The sequence below is a fragment of the Lycorma delicatula genome, chromosome 7 (assembly GCF_047948215.1).
Source record: "Lycorma delicatula isolate Av1 chromosome 7, ASM4794821v1, whole genome shotgun sequence".
In the NCBI taxonomy this organism is placed as follows: Eukaryota; Metazoa; Arthropoda; class Insecta; order Hemiptera; family Fulgoridae; genus Lycorma; species Lycorma delicatula.
Window position 1 is genome coordinate 29,081,795 of NC_134461.1, and position 14,479 is coordinate 29,096,273.

Genomic DNA, 14,479 nt, shown 5'->3' on the forward strand with positions numbered 1-14,479 from the left:
TCCTAATTCTTATATCAGTGAGGATGATCTGTCCAGTCTATTTTACCAGATTCCTTTACCATCTCTAATAATTGGCGATATCAACGCCCATTACTATTCATGGGACTCGTTGTCCCCGAGGCAAAATAGTTGATCGACGGAGGCAGAACATAGATCTCTGCTTATTTAATGATGGATCTTACACATTTTATGTCATCTTCATCAGGTAAATTTCGTTCATGGATCTATCCTTGTGTAAAGGATATTTTCACACGTCTAACCTGGTGAAACTCATCTTACCTATTTTCCACGTCTTACTTGGTTCCAAAAACTTCTTTGGCAGCGATTATTAACAGACTGTAATTTCAGTCGGTAATGGTGATTTGCCTCAGATCAGACACCCAGACGCGAGGTTCAGAAAGCGAACTGGATTGGGTACAAGGATTCCTTTCGCCAGTATTAAGAGTGTGGTAGCACATCCGACTTGCCAAGTTTACAAACCAAATTCTCGATAGTATGAATAAATTCATCCCTCTAACATCTGCAAAATCAAGGCAGCCTGTTGTTCTTTCTGGTAGACTGCAGGCGTGCACTAAGGGATCGGCTTAAGATGTTTAAAAGTGCTGAAGATAGAATCACAGGGCCAAATTTTGTAAGTTTGCCTTGGTGTGCGCCCATGTGGTGAGGAGGCCACAAGGCCTGTGCTAACTGTAAAAATTGCGTAAGAATCATGACCACCCATTTGTTAGTGGGCCACAAGGGCCGTTGAGCTGTGCTGTAACTCCTTAGGTGGTTAGGTTCAACTTAATGCCCAGGGTGCTTATGTAGTTCAGGTTGAGCAACCACACTCATCACACGGAGTATGGCATTCTTAGTGTCCATTACGGGTCGAAACCCGTACTGTTTATCCATCAACAATCGCTGCGGATCACTCGTTTATACAAAGATTTGAAGACCTTGCCAATAACCGGCAGTAATGTCAGGGCCTATACGGTAAGTAGTAACTGTGGGATCTTTGTCACCTCTTTAAACAGCAATTTGACAATCCCCTTCCAGACAATCCAGCAAATCAGAAAATATCCTGCAAACAATAATTTATTAAACACGCATGTGATGATCTCACACTCCCCCCTCCCCCACCAAAACTGAGCGAACAAGGAGCTTTGCAGTTGTCCCATCGAAGCCTTGGGCTTTCCCCCTACCCAGACTACAGATAGCCTGATGCACTTCGGCCTCAGCAGTCTCCAAGAATACCATATCCCCACGAAACTGGGCAACCTCAGGCGAATCTGCAGATGGTATGCGGTCTCACCAACTTCATTGTCATCAGGCAACAATTAATTAAATAACTAGTGTACTATACTAGACATGTAATACACCTAATATACTACACATGATATTACACCTAACCTGGTCGAGAGGGCAGACAGAAAAACGTCCTTCCTACATCTATGCCTTAAACTCATTATAACCTGCTTCAATGCTGACAATTTCCTGCTCCAACATGGAGCCAACCTCTCTCGACCAGAAATACAGGGACTTGAGTGCTCAGGGTGCCAGACAAACTGCCAGATCCCCCAGACTTGAGCATCCAGACCTCAATCCAAGACACAAAGTCTGGCTGAAAGAAAATCAACAAACTTTTTCCAGTCCGCATGCCTGTGCAGAAAACAACCCCACTGAATTGGAACATCACATCGGCAGTGATCACTCAATCCACAAACGATCTCATATACAATCAGCCGATGATCTCTCGAGCAATCATCCACCACCTTCCAGCCACAAATATTAGCAGGTAAAAAAAAACCAAGTAATGGTGACATCAATTCACAATCATCGGTGCCACACAAACTTACTGTGCCACACAAGCGACTTAGCATTAACAACCGCTCCTATAAGGTGCGGATGTTGTAATACGCTACTGGGACCAGAGAATCTTAGAATTTTATCCCAAGTCTCAAGATGACGATCAGCGGGATACCAATTACTGGAAATATGAACTTGTAACATAAAGATGCAACTTGTTAACATCCAAACGGACAAGATGAAAATTTGAGAGCTGTCCGATGAAAATGCAATCTATCTCCTTCCTGCACAGAAGGGCGGATTGTGCTATCGGGACCACAATTAAACTTCTTCCAACGGGAAAAACCTGGCAGTTCACCAGAAATAACGTAAGGATGCTGGGACAAAACAACATCCAAACCTTGTTGTAAAGCAATCTCTCCAAGCAATATTTGGACAATATAAGCACCCTGGTGCGTTTAACTTGACTGATCCTAACAATCTAAAGACAATGAACTGTAATAGTACAAACAACTCTCTGATAGAATCCACAATCTCTACTATTCACAGAGTGCTTATGATTTTTACCTGCATGCCTACAATTAGGACAAGTCGGACCCTCCGACTTCTTAGGGTAATCCTCTCGCTTGTGCCATTCGTCACCACAATGAACACAAACTGCAACAGAACATTTGCAGAACCTCACTCTGTGTCCATGTTGGCAACACTTAAAAACACCTCTGAATATCAACATACTCCTTGACACGACACGAAGAAAAATCAGCAATCTACCTCTTGCAATGAAGCGATTTGAAAGTTCAGTACTCACCTTGAATACCTCATGGTAGCACTCTACTTTGCGCCTACTCATTTTAAATAATAAACGACAGTCAGCCTTAAAGACCGTCTGTCATTTTTGTGTTCTTCTCACTGATTCAGAGTCATCAAAGCCTCTTTTTCTTGTCTCCCTCAAATTTAAAATTTCGGATCGACCTCTTCTCTCAGGACGACTTAGAATTCATCCTTAATCTCCTTAGTGGTTTAACTGGAATCCCTTCCTTTAGGTTCACGAAAGCAACCTTCGGTTGCCTCTCCAGAACAAACTCTTTCTTTTCCCTTTTTCTCAAACTCTTTTTCTTTAACATCTCAGCATATCGTTTACGCTGCGTCTGTGCTGACTGTGAAGCTACAACAGGGACTGAATCTCCTTTACAACGACCTCACATACCTCAACAGGCTTACTAGCAAGCCTTTCGTGTCCGTCAGCTAAGCCTGCGACCGCCAATTTGAACTCCCGTAGATGTGTTATTAGTCATTGACGCACTTTACCGAGACCACACTTAGGATTTTCTAAATACTTCATTAGCGACTCATATCTCTCTTCGAATTCCCTAAGTTAACAGAACCACCCAGTCCTCCCAATGAAAATGAAAAGTACATAACATTTTATTTCATTAAAACTTCTGATATTAACTGAATTATTATTTAACGTAAAACTTTTTTTTTTACAATGAGAGGTGAATAATTATTAATAAATCAATATATTTAAATTAAAAAAAAAGTTAAAAAAGGAGATGAAGTCTCATTTGAACCAATGTGCCTTTCCCTAAGCTCAAAATATTTCATTTCAAATTTTATTTTAATTTAATTTTAACTCTGGAAACAATGAAAAGTACCACTTATGTATATCATTGAAAATATCTCAATGAGGGCTTATTATTGCAGTTAAGAGAAAATCCAAATCCAAATTTTTTTGATTTAGGAATTTTTGGGTACGTTTGGTTAAGTCAACTGCTATCAAAAGGGGAGGTGCACAACTAGATGTAACATCAGTAATAAAGCCAAAATTTCACACATCCTACGGCTAATCGTTTTTGAGTTATGCGAGATACATACATACGTACAGATGTCACACCGAAACAAGTCAAATTGTGGATTCAGATATGGTTAAAATGAATATTTCCGCTGAAATCTGGAAATCGAAATTTTTCGCGATCACAATACTTCCTTTACTTTGTACAAGGAAGTAAAAAGCAGCCCACCAGCGGCAAGAAAACTAACTGACCATTGGCAGACCTTGTAAACAAAAGATCGGCCAGTGGTAGCCCACCTAGCAACTATATAAACTTAAATACAAATAAAAACCAAATAATTTGGCTAATCAAAAATAAAATAAATGCTAAGAAACTCATCAAGATATACTTACAAATAACTTACCCCTGCCCTGAGAGGCAGTTTATTAAAACTAACTATCCTAATATAGGGTTCGGCATATAAATCTTGACGATTTTGTAGTAATTGTTACGTTGGCACCACTGTCAATGAGAAGGTGGGAGTGTTGTACATCGACAGGTCTATTCATGCTATTTCAGTAGCCAGTATGTCGAGGTCGGGTAGCAACGAGCGTTTGTAATTGAAGCCTATTTTAAAAATAATGACTCTGTTATTGTAACACAGCGTTTATTTCGCAGACATTTCAATTTAAATCGACACGTCTGTTCCTAGTAGGAGTACGATATTGTGGGTGAAGAATTTTAGGAACACATCGTCTGCTTTAAAAATGAAACTGTAAGAACGCCTGAAAACATTAACGCTGTAAGGTTAGCTGTTACGTGGTCTCCACGACGTTCAGCAGCGAGACATGCTGCTGCGCTACCCATTTCTGATCGAAGTGTACGACGAATTCTTCATGACGACCTGAAATTCCATCCGTATAAGATGATGTTAGTGCAGCAACTTAATGCAAATGATTGGGCAGCTTGCAAGGTCATCCTTGAAAATGTTCACCAGGATGGCATTATTCTTTTAAGTGATGAGGCGCATTTTCTTCTGTCAGGATTTGTGAATAAACAAAATTATCATCATTGGGCTTCGCATAATCCACGGCAAATTCTTAAAAAACCACTTCGCAGTCAATAAGTTACAGTGTGGTATGCGGTTTCAAAATTCGGCATAATTGGCTCATATTTTTTTGAGGAGTTAAATCGCAGAGTAACAATAACATCTTATCGATACGTAAACGAATGAATTTCTGCGACCGAAACTGAATGACTTTCAAGGACATGAAATTTAGTTTCAACAGGATGGTGCCACCGCCCATACGGCGAGAATCACAATGGATGTTCTGCGAGAAACCTTTCCTGGACGTTTGATTTCCCGATTTGGCGACAATCCTTGGCCAGCACGTTCACCTGATCTGGCTACTCGACCACAGTCAATTGCAGAGGCCAAGGAGGCCATTCAACGAGTAATTGAAGCAGTTCCACAAGTGATGATTGAGCGAGCAATGTCAAATTTTAGAATGAGGTTAAGTGAGTGTGTGAGGAGTAATGGAAAACATTTGGACGACATAATATTCAAATAAAAAAGAAATCTATGTAAGTAATTCACTATAAATTGCAAAAATTGATCTTTGATTTTATATTAAATGTTTTAATAGTACGAAACACAGTTTAATTATTATCCCTCAAAAATTGTCAGGTTTATATGCCGGACTCTGTAGATAGCCCAGTTAGCCTAAGCTAACTATATACCCTAAAAAAAACAATTCTAAATTAAATACCCAAATACATCAACGTATCATACAATAAAATTAATAAAAGGGCAAACAGTTCAAACTATAACCAAAATAACAAGAAATATTGAGAATAATCCCAATATTATGAAAAAAACTCAGCGGAGCTGTCCTAACAATCACCTTTCCTCTACGGCGTTGCGTGTTGAACTCATCTAACTGCCAGAGAACAATGCAGTTTCCGCCAAGGTAGATCGTCTATTGATCACGTAGTTACCCGTGATGCTATTATTCAAAACGCCTTTTTACTTTGCCAACACCTGGTTGCTGTATTTTCGATTTGCAAAAGGCGTACAGACGTGCCATGGCGGATGGGAGTCCTAAATACACTTCATGTACAAGTGAATCTACAACATGCATTCATTAGGGGTTTCTTCAATAATCGGTCCTTTAGAGTTCGAGTTGGAACGACGATATCCGAAAGTTTCACACTAGAAAGTACCCGAGTAAAGTATCCACAGTTTTACCTTGTTTGCCGTAGCCATTAATAGTATAACAAACTATATGCAAAAATCCGTTGTGTGTTCTTTATTTGCTGATGATTTAAAAATTTATATAGCTTCTGAAACTAGCTACACACGAGAGGCTGCTTCAAAACACATTAGGCTGCTTCAAACCTTTAGAATCGTGGTGTATATGAGGACTGGATTCACGTTTTCTCTGAAGAAAACGAAGTGCATTTGCTTCGCTGTGTATATATTGTGCATTTGACCCTCACTGTGTATATATTGAACCAGTTGAGTCATACACACATTTGAAGGAGGTGAACGTAAAATATTTAAAATTATAAACATACTGAGAGTTCTAACTAATACCCGTTGAGGAGTCGATCGTAAATGCATGTTGCGCTTCTACCAAGTTATGGTTCGTTCCCGCTTAGGCTACGGCTGCGTTGCTTATCCATCGCATGCTCTACAGATGATCGATACAGCCCCGTGGTTAAGTCTGCTGGTGGATGGTGGCGAGCCATCTCTTTTTAAATAGACGAAAGTGAACGATAAGCTCCTATGTGGCTCGCATTAAAGAGCAACCAAATCATCCAATCTTTGATGCAATATTTTCAACCAACCAGCATGTTAACAGATATCAAGAAGAACAGAGATCTACTGGTCCACTCACCGCCTTTTCTTAACTCAAAATACACAATTACCTCCTCCAGTCTGTAGTGTTGCTCCATATTATTACCCCCCTTGGTGGCCTTCTTTTGTTGAATAATGCTTTGCTCTTTGTCAATTTATACAAACCCGGTTATCTTATCAAAAAAAATTTTACATTATAAAAAGAGTGAATCCTAATACTATAATTTATACGAACGGCTCTAAAAACGTTAATTCTGTTCGTTGTGTTTTGTGGTTGACAACAGAACACACATGTGGCCTACCCAGCATCATCAGTATTTTTTTGCAGAGCTGTAGGCTATTAATAAAGTTTAAATATAATTAACCCAACATTTCAACATGTCTGCTCAGATTCCATGAATGTCTTACAGGCGATTAGTGACATGTACTTCAGACACCCTATTGTGTGTGAGATTCAGTGTGTTATTTCGCAATTAAGTAAACATAATATAACTGAGCTTCTCCTGGATACCCAACCATATTGGAATTTCCGGCAGTGAGTGGGCTGACAGTGCAGCAAAAGAATCTTGTTTCCAACCTCCTTTTATCAATCACGTTCTTTTGAACGACTTTCTGTTTTCAGAGGAGGGTGGTTCATGATCGAGTGGCAAAGTGAATAAAATGCTACAGTCTACAACATTAACTATACCAATCTATACATTAACTATACTATAGTGTCACAGTTTCACACTGTGAAGCTCCTCATGCAGAAATAATAGTCAAGAGGAGATCATTATTTGGCGTTTGCAAATGACTCAGACAGATTCACTCGTTTGTGCTTGCTGTGACTGCCAACTAACACTGCACCACATCCTTGTGGATTGTAACTGTTACATGGCATTGCATCGCAAGTTGAAAATAGGGACTGACGTGCGAAGAGTCCTGGATTCTTTAGGCTACCTCACAAACACACAAAGGTTTTTGGAGTGATGGCACTGTTCAGGTCCATCACTCCAATAACGTCAAATAGCCCTATCAATGCTACCATAAGATTTTAAGGTGCCACGTGCCTTAAAACCGAAGTCATTCGGTGACAGTACGTATGTATGTATGCTGAAGATGGGGAAGGGAATAATCAGATTAAGGTTTAGTTAGAAGACAAAATAATTAAGATGACAACATTACAGAAGACTGTTTTTGTGTTCTGATTTGGAAGACTTCTTCCAAACTAACTACTAACTAATAATTTGTGAGAGCAAAATGTGTTTTACAAAATGAAAACAGAAAAATAATTTAGCAACATTATATTAATATTTTGCCTCACAAATATGCAGCAATGCATTACTCATCAAATACTGAATTTATGGTATCTCATTAAACATCAAGAAATTTTTGAGTTTTCATATGCTAAATATTTTAATACATAATGTGTTCATGTTGCTTAAGTTTCTTTTGTAGAAACCAGTAGTTGGCTACATCTCACAGAATCTGTTTCAAAGACTTTGGCCCTTGCAAGAGCTCCACTTAATAAGACTAGCAATTGTAGTGCCAGACTTTACATTATTTCATTGTTTTTCTAATCCTCATATGCTCCCAAATGGTACAAGAAAAAATTCCTTAGATTTTCTTCTACAGTAGATTGACCCACAAACTGATTCTCTAACATATGGTGAGCACATGTATAATTTCATGTATAATTGTACCAATCTACGCTGCAAAAGTCATTCAATAATTAAAAAGAGAAATGGCAACAACTGAAAAACTATGTAATAAAAAAAGCAAACTGTCTGACATTTCCAATATAATAATCTCTTCTTTTTTATCACAAAATTTTAGCTTTACTAGAAACAAGTAACATGAAAGAAAAGTATTTGTTAATTTAAAATCTGTCCATGTTGTGAGGTCAATAGAAAAAGTTCTTAGTGCAAATAAAATGTTGTGTACTTATAGATCTCCCTTTTACTCCACCAAAGTTGTAAGAAGTATACTGAAATAATTGGTGAAGCAGTAGAACTGTGTACTAAAAATAGTATGAGTAGCATTATAAGAAGCTGTGAAAGAACAATGTTATTGCTTTTGCTATTGACAGGTCATGGCAAATATGAGGCTAAACTTGAAGAATGGATTTGTTAGTGTAACTAGTGTAAATGTAGAAAATGTTTTAGATGTAGCAATAATGAGAAAGTACTGTCAGATGTGTACTAAGGATCATTCTAGAGATACCTGCACTTTGATGGATCAACTGGTGCAATGAAGTGACCAGTGTTCAGCAATTGTTTCAGAACTCCCAATAATAATGTCACATATTTGAAGTACCTTGGGGATGGTGACAGTACAGGGGTTTTAGTCACATACAGAACTGGATGGATTTGAAGTTAAGACCTTGGAAAAAATATTTGAAAGGTGTAAAAGTTGAATGATGAAAAAAAATTGGGAGGAAGAAATTAGACTAAAAGATGCTGAGATGATATACTGCAGTTATATTATGTTTAGCCATAAGAAGAAGTATTGGCAATCTAGAAAATAAGGAAAATTTTATGGGCTATATACTCCCAAAAGGGATCACAGGTAACTGCGACAAAGCTTATCCCCTAATGGCCAGAGTTCAGATGTAAATTTAAAAAACCACTTATCTGCATGCAGCAGTAATTTACGTCAAGATGTAATTCTGACTACAAATTCAGTATTCAGAAATTTAGCCAAAAGGATTTAACAATTTTGTGTGGGCATGAATTCCCAAGTGAATAAATTCTTTGAAAATTGGCATATAATATGCTATTTTAACATTAAATTATGAATGTAAACTTTTAGTGTATGAAAGTGTATAAACCCAAGTAAAGTATCTATTTAAATTTTGAAATCTGAAGATTTAGTCCATATAAAAGAAGCTTTAAAAGCAGTTTTGAACATGATCAAGTTAGTCAGGCAGACTTGAAGAAGAAACTGGAACAGATGGAAGCCAGTGAGAAGAACACTCATTATTTTAGTTATTTTTAAACAGTAAGTAAAACTTATTTATAACTTTTATAACTGTGGTGTTTAAGTACATTTTCCTCACAGTTTTAAGAGTGGCAGCAAGGTATATTAAACAGAGACATGTAAATTTTACCACTTTTATTTAATATTATAGATAATTTACATATTTAAATTTTCTTATAATGTACCTGAGCATGGAAGAACACATATTTTGTATTTTCAGTAACGGGTTTCATTGAACCAGGCACTAATTTCCTTCCAAATATTTTGTTAAGTTTTTCAAAGATAGTAAGAAGATTTTTAGAAATGTAATACAGCTGTAAAAAAAAATATTCAACAATAAAATAAAAAGATATGTAAAAATTAAATTAATATATTGTATTTATTTTTCAGTCCATCAATTGGCTCATTTTAACAGATTCCAATAAACATAATAAATATTAAATTTTACTTACATTTTTTTTCAGATTAATAAAAAGTAGTTTAACAAATAATATTTTAACCCATAAAAGATAAGAATTATTTTACTAAATGTAATATTTTTCATTAATTAACCATTTTGTCACCAAGAAAACTGGATTCAACATCTTTTCATATACAGTTTTCTATAGATGTTAATTAAAATAGAGATTGCATTTTTGGGTGTTATTTGGTTGACTGAACAAATAACTTTTATTACCATCAATTTCCTCTTATATAGTTATATACTTATACCAGTCGATAAATAAGAACATGAGAAAAAACAATGTGAAAAAGATTATAACACTTGTTTCAATTTTTTTCTGCTTTTTGATTTGTTATTAAAAGCTCATTTTAAGGAAGTTACTTATGAAATATTACTTCAGTTCCACATAAAATCGACTCAATGGTTTTATCAAAAGCTGAATAAAAAAAACAAGCTGCAGCACCACTGGAACACCATAATAATAAAGCCAGGTTAAAAAGGATTGTAAATTACCTTGAGATTAATAAAGGCCTATTATAATTTCTTCTACTTGATTGTAAGCACTGCTTTTCTGCCTCAAAGGAGCCACACTCATCAACGGATAACACAAAGCACATTAGTTAAGTGGGACATATTTTTAATAAAAGTTACATAGAAAGCTAATACACAGATTATCTATTAAGAATATTCTGTTGATGATAAAAACTAATTTTTCTACAATTTTTTTGTGATAAATAAGGATATAAGAAATTTCATGGGGTTCAGTGATTCAGTAATAGATCAGATATCTGCAAACCGGTTATTGTGATATGGAAATATGTGAAAGACTGAGAGCAGAACATTGCTGAAGCAATTTTTCAGGTAGCAGCAAAAAAAAAAGAAAAAAATCAGACAGTGCATGAAACAAAAATCAAAGGCGAGCATGGTTTCATGCTCGCCTTTGATTAGAAAAGAGAAGCCATCATGCAAACTGTAAATGAGCAGCAAGTTTGTCTATGATAAGGTAAGCATGGAAAGGATCCTTGTTCTACATGACCTTATTGCGTCTTTCAGTTCATAGTGAAATAAATATCCTTAATATTTCTCTTGTGGAAACACGTGAAGATTGCAGGACACCTCCAAATCTTAGGATTACAGAGGGGTTGGAAGGTTGAAATTCACAAGACACATGGAAATTGCAGCAATGTGTCATATTATATACTAAGAAACTGATCAGTATCTATGTACTACCTAAAAGGCAGCAGCAGAAAAACTATTTAACAAAATAAACTAAAAGCGTCTCGTTCAACAAGCTGGGGGACCATGGTGCATATCAATATCAGTTGAAAACAGTGAAATTTACTCTTGTTAAAACTGTGTGGTAAAAAATGTTTTCTTTAAGTGGATCGAATGGTTTAAATCTGGCAGAACAAGTATCACTGATAAATCACAGTGGAAGCTCAGTGAAAAATAACATATATCAACACAGTAATATTGTTATGTGCCAGAAAATAAAGTGAAACTGTAATAAAGAGGAAACATCCTGGTTCTCTTTCAAAAGGTGTAGTTTGGAAGCTATTCAATAGTAGGGTCAGGAGGAGTTGCTACATCCATCTTACAGTTCCAATCTCAATCTCACACCATCAGACTTTTTGTTTGGCCCTCAAGAGTTTTTACGTGGCACCAACTTTGGCAACAATAAGAAGATAGAGGAAGTACTAAATAGCTCAGACAATGGTATGAACAATTCTTAATTCTTTACAACCAGAAAAAGAAAGCACACAGAAAGACGGGACAATTGCAAAAATAAAGCCAGGGATTGCAAAAGCTTTGTTGATGAATCATTCAAAATTATTTGAACTTATGATATGTAGATATGTTGAATCATCATTGGTTATTGAGAGGAGGGATTAGAAGGCTCGACTTTTCCTGTAGGCTCTTGAGTAATTAAGCTAGTTATAGCAGCAACTAGTCAGGAAGTGTCCTTGAGTTGCTTCATCTGACAACTGCCTACAAGAAACTAAGGGTGCTCTGGCTTTTCAGATATCCTCAGCATTGAAACCTACCTAGATTCTCACGTGCACCCACCGAGCAAGTAATAAGGAGATGGCTGGTGATCTGTCATCAAAAGTTTTTATATATTGTACAAGTTTCAACCTGTTCAGCTGATACAGTCAATTGTTATTATGACATTTTGTTAGGTTTTATAGAAAAACAAACAACAGTGATAAAAGTTTGTTTGAAAATAGAGCTGAAACACTTGAAATGTTCAAAACTTAAAAGAAAGAATGATTTTTGCCAACTATGAGTGGCTTATATAATTCCAAGAAAGGGAGAGTTTAAACTAAGAACAGTCAGACTGTCATTTTGTAACTAAATAACGTTCACTAAAAGAAAGCAAATTCCAGGAAGCACTTCATTCAAAATAGAAATGTGGGCACATACAGCAAACAAACCATGCTTCTTTTGCTTGGTTTCAGCAAGCACCATATGCTTCTTCTTCTCCTGAAATGAAAATTTAATTCTATTATTTCTGTAATATTATTCATTTGATTGCTTTGATCATTTAGTCCAAACCCAGCTAACATAGTGATAGAGGCTCACAGTTCATAGTTCATTAATTCAATTTATTAAAGCTGGGCTTCAACCTACAATAAAAATGTTAACATATACAGCAAACAAACAAACATCATGCTTCTTCATTTGGTTAAAAACAAAGATTTTTTGGTTTTTGTGCAACTCAATGTCATGAATGTCCATATAATAACAATGATATGGTTTATTAATCCTCAATATGTCCTAAATAGATTAGATGCTGAGAATTGTACCGTCACAATGTCCATAGAATTTGACCAATAAATAAAATAAACCAATAATAAATTTATTTAACCAATTTATTTTATTTTATTAATCAATAATAAAATAAAACTTAACCCATCCAGTACAGATATACGTGTTATATGTTAATACAAAAATAAATTACAAATACCTGCTCAATTCCTTTGTGATCTTTTTTTGTTGAGGGTTTTCTTAAAATTATATATTTGTTTTCTATAATTATATCAATAATAATGAAGAATGGCCTAGAAAAAAATTACCTCACCTTTAAATTATTGTTAATAGTTGAAATCAGTAAATAAATTTTAAAGCAAAATGTTGTCTTAAATATAGATTAGTATAAAAAATAAACAGGGATTTTTCAAATTTTAATTAACTTTAATTTCAATTTTATCTTTTTAAAATTTGATTAAATATATAAATCTTTTACATGTGCAGAAGAATCATTACACAGATCACATCAGCAAGATAGATAGATAGATTTATTTCCCATAGATAAAAAAAATGTCCTAGCAACAAAAACCTAACATTTCCCCTAGCACCACAAAATACACAATTAATTATATAAAAAAATGATATGATTAAAGTCTCTCCTCTATTAGTAATTTAAAAAGTACACACGTGAAACAATGTTAATAAAGTCAATACATAAAGACACTAAACATAAAAAATACTTCACAATTAAGGAAATATTAAGAAAAAGAAAATTTAAGTTTTTAATTTTTTCAATTAGTATTTTAAAATTTATTGATAAAGTAATATTTTTCTTGTAAAAGATAAACTTTTTAATTTTATACTGAGTAAATTGTTAGAAGATAAAAAACTTCAATGTAGCATAATAACACCCTTTCTTACAAAAATAAGTATTCTGTTGTGTTTCATGAAAACAATCCTGTTTTCTGATTTGATAGAAGTTTGTTACTAAATAATAAAAAATCAGATGGGGCTGTGTTGGAGCACACAGCTGTTGGTTTAATGTGAAACATTACCGACCTTGGATGAAGTTCCTCCGAGCTACAGACCGACCAACTTGTGTCAAATACTTTCTCAAAAACTACTGCAGATACGGATCTGGGTATTATTTATTCGATTTTACAGTTCAAAAACCATATAAAATCACAAATTCTGCTTCTTAATCAACGTCCTAAAAATTTCACTATGACCTCACTTCACCGGGGTAGCTGAAATTAGAGCGACAATTTTCACTAGCCACAACTCTGAAACTAAGCATTTTAGGACATATGTTTATATAATATTTTCCTACTACTTACAAGAGTAGAATAGGTTATGAAAGTCCCAGGAGAACTTCATAATGCATTCTGAGTATATAAAAAATAATGACAAAAAGTAGTTCAAAATCATTGCAAGTGTTTATTCTATGAACTAAGGAAATTCTCATGACAAGTGGTTTGATTTGCATAAGCACCTGGTAAAAATTTGTTTTTCTTTTTTTATAAGCCAAATGGTACTTATTTTTCAAGCATTCCTCATCTGAGAGTTTCCATCTTTATTAAGTGGAAATCTGTATTTTTATTCAGACAGCCTTACGAGGCCATTTATGTTATATATCTTTAAAATAAACTTATTATCCTATTGTAAATTCAGTGCGGTACAATTTTTAAAAAGATAGAGAAAAATATATTTCACAGCCTATTTCCAAAACTTAAAGTATGCGAGAATTGTTACACGGCATGTGAAGAGCGTACTGGAGTGTCACTGAATCAATTCAGCACTTCTAAATTAAGTACTTTTACTTATGTTTTTTAATTTTGCAGAACTATTCGTGGTTAAGATAGCACTATTTACACTAATAACTTATAGTTAATATACTAGGGTCGTTCAAAA

The 14,479-nt window shown here is 35.1% G+C and overlaps 1 protein-coding gene across 1 annotated transcript in view; it reads right to left on the reverse strand.

Annotated features, from left to right (window-relative positions):
- The window catches only part of LOC142327952 (uncharacterized), a 77,749-nt gene that overhangs the window by 24,880 nt on the left and 38,390 nt on the right, over window positions 1-14,479 (reverse strand). Inside the window, exons 9-10 of the mRNA XM_075371372.1 lie at window positions 12,786-12,879; window positions 9,561-9,689 (exon numbers count right to left, since the gene is read on the reverse strand). Of these exons, the coding sequence (XP_075227487.1) occupies window positions 9,561-9,689; window positions 12,786-12,879 (223 nt within the window). The remainder of the gene's footprint in view (window positions 1-9,560; window positions 9,690-12,785; window positions 12,880-14,479) is intronic.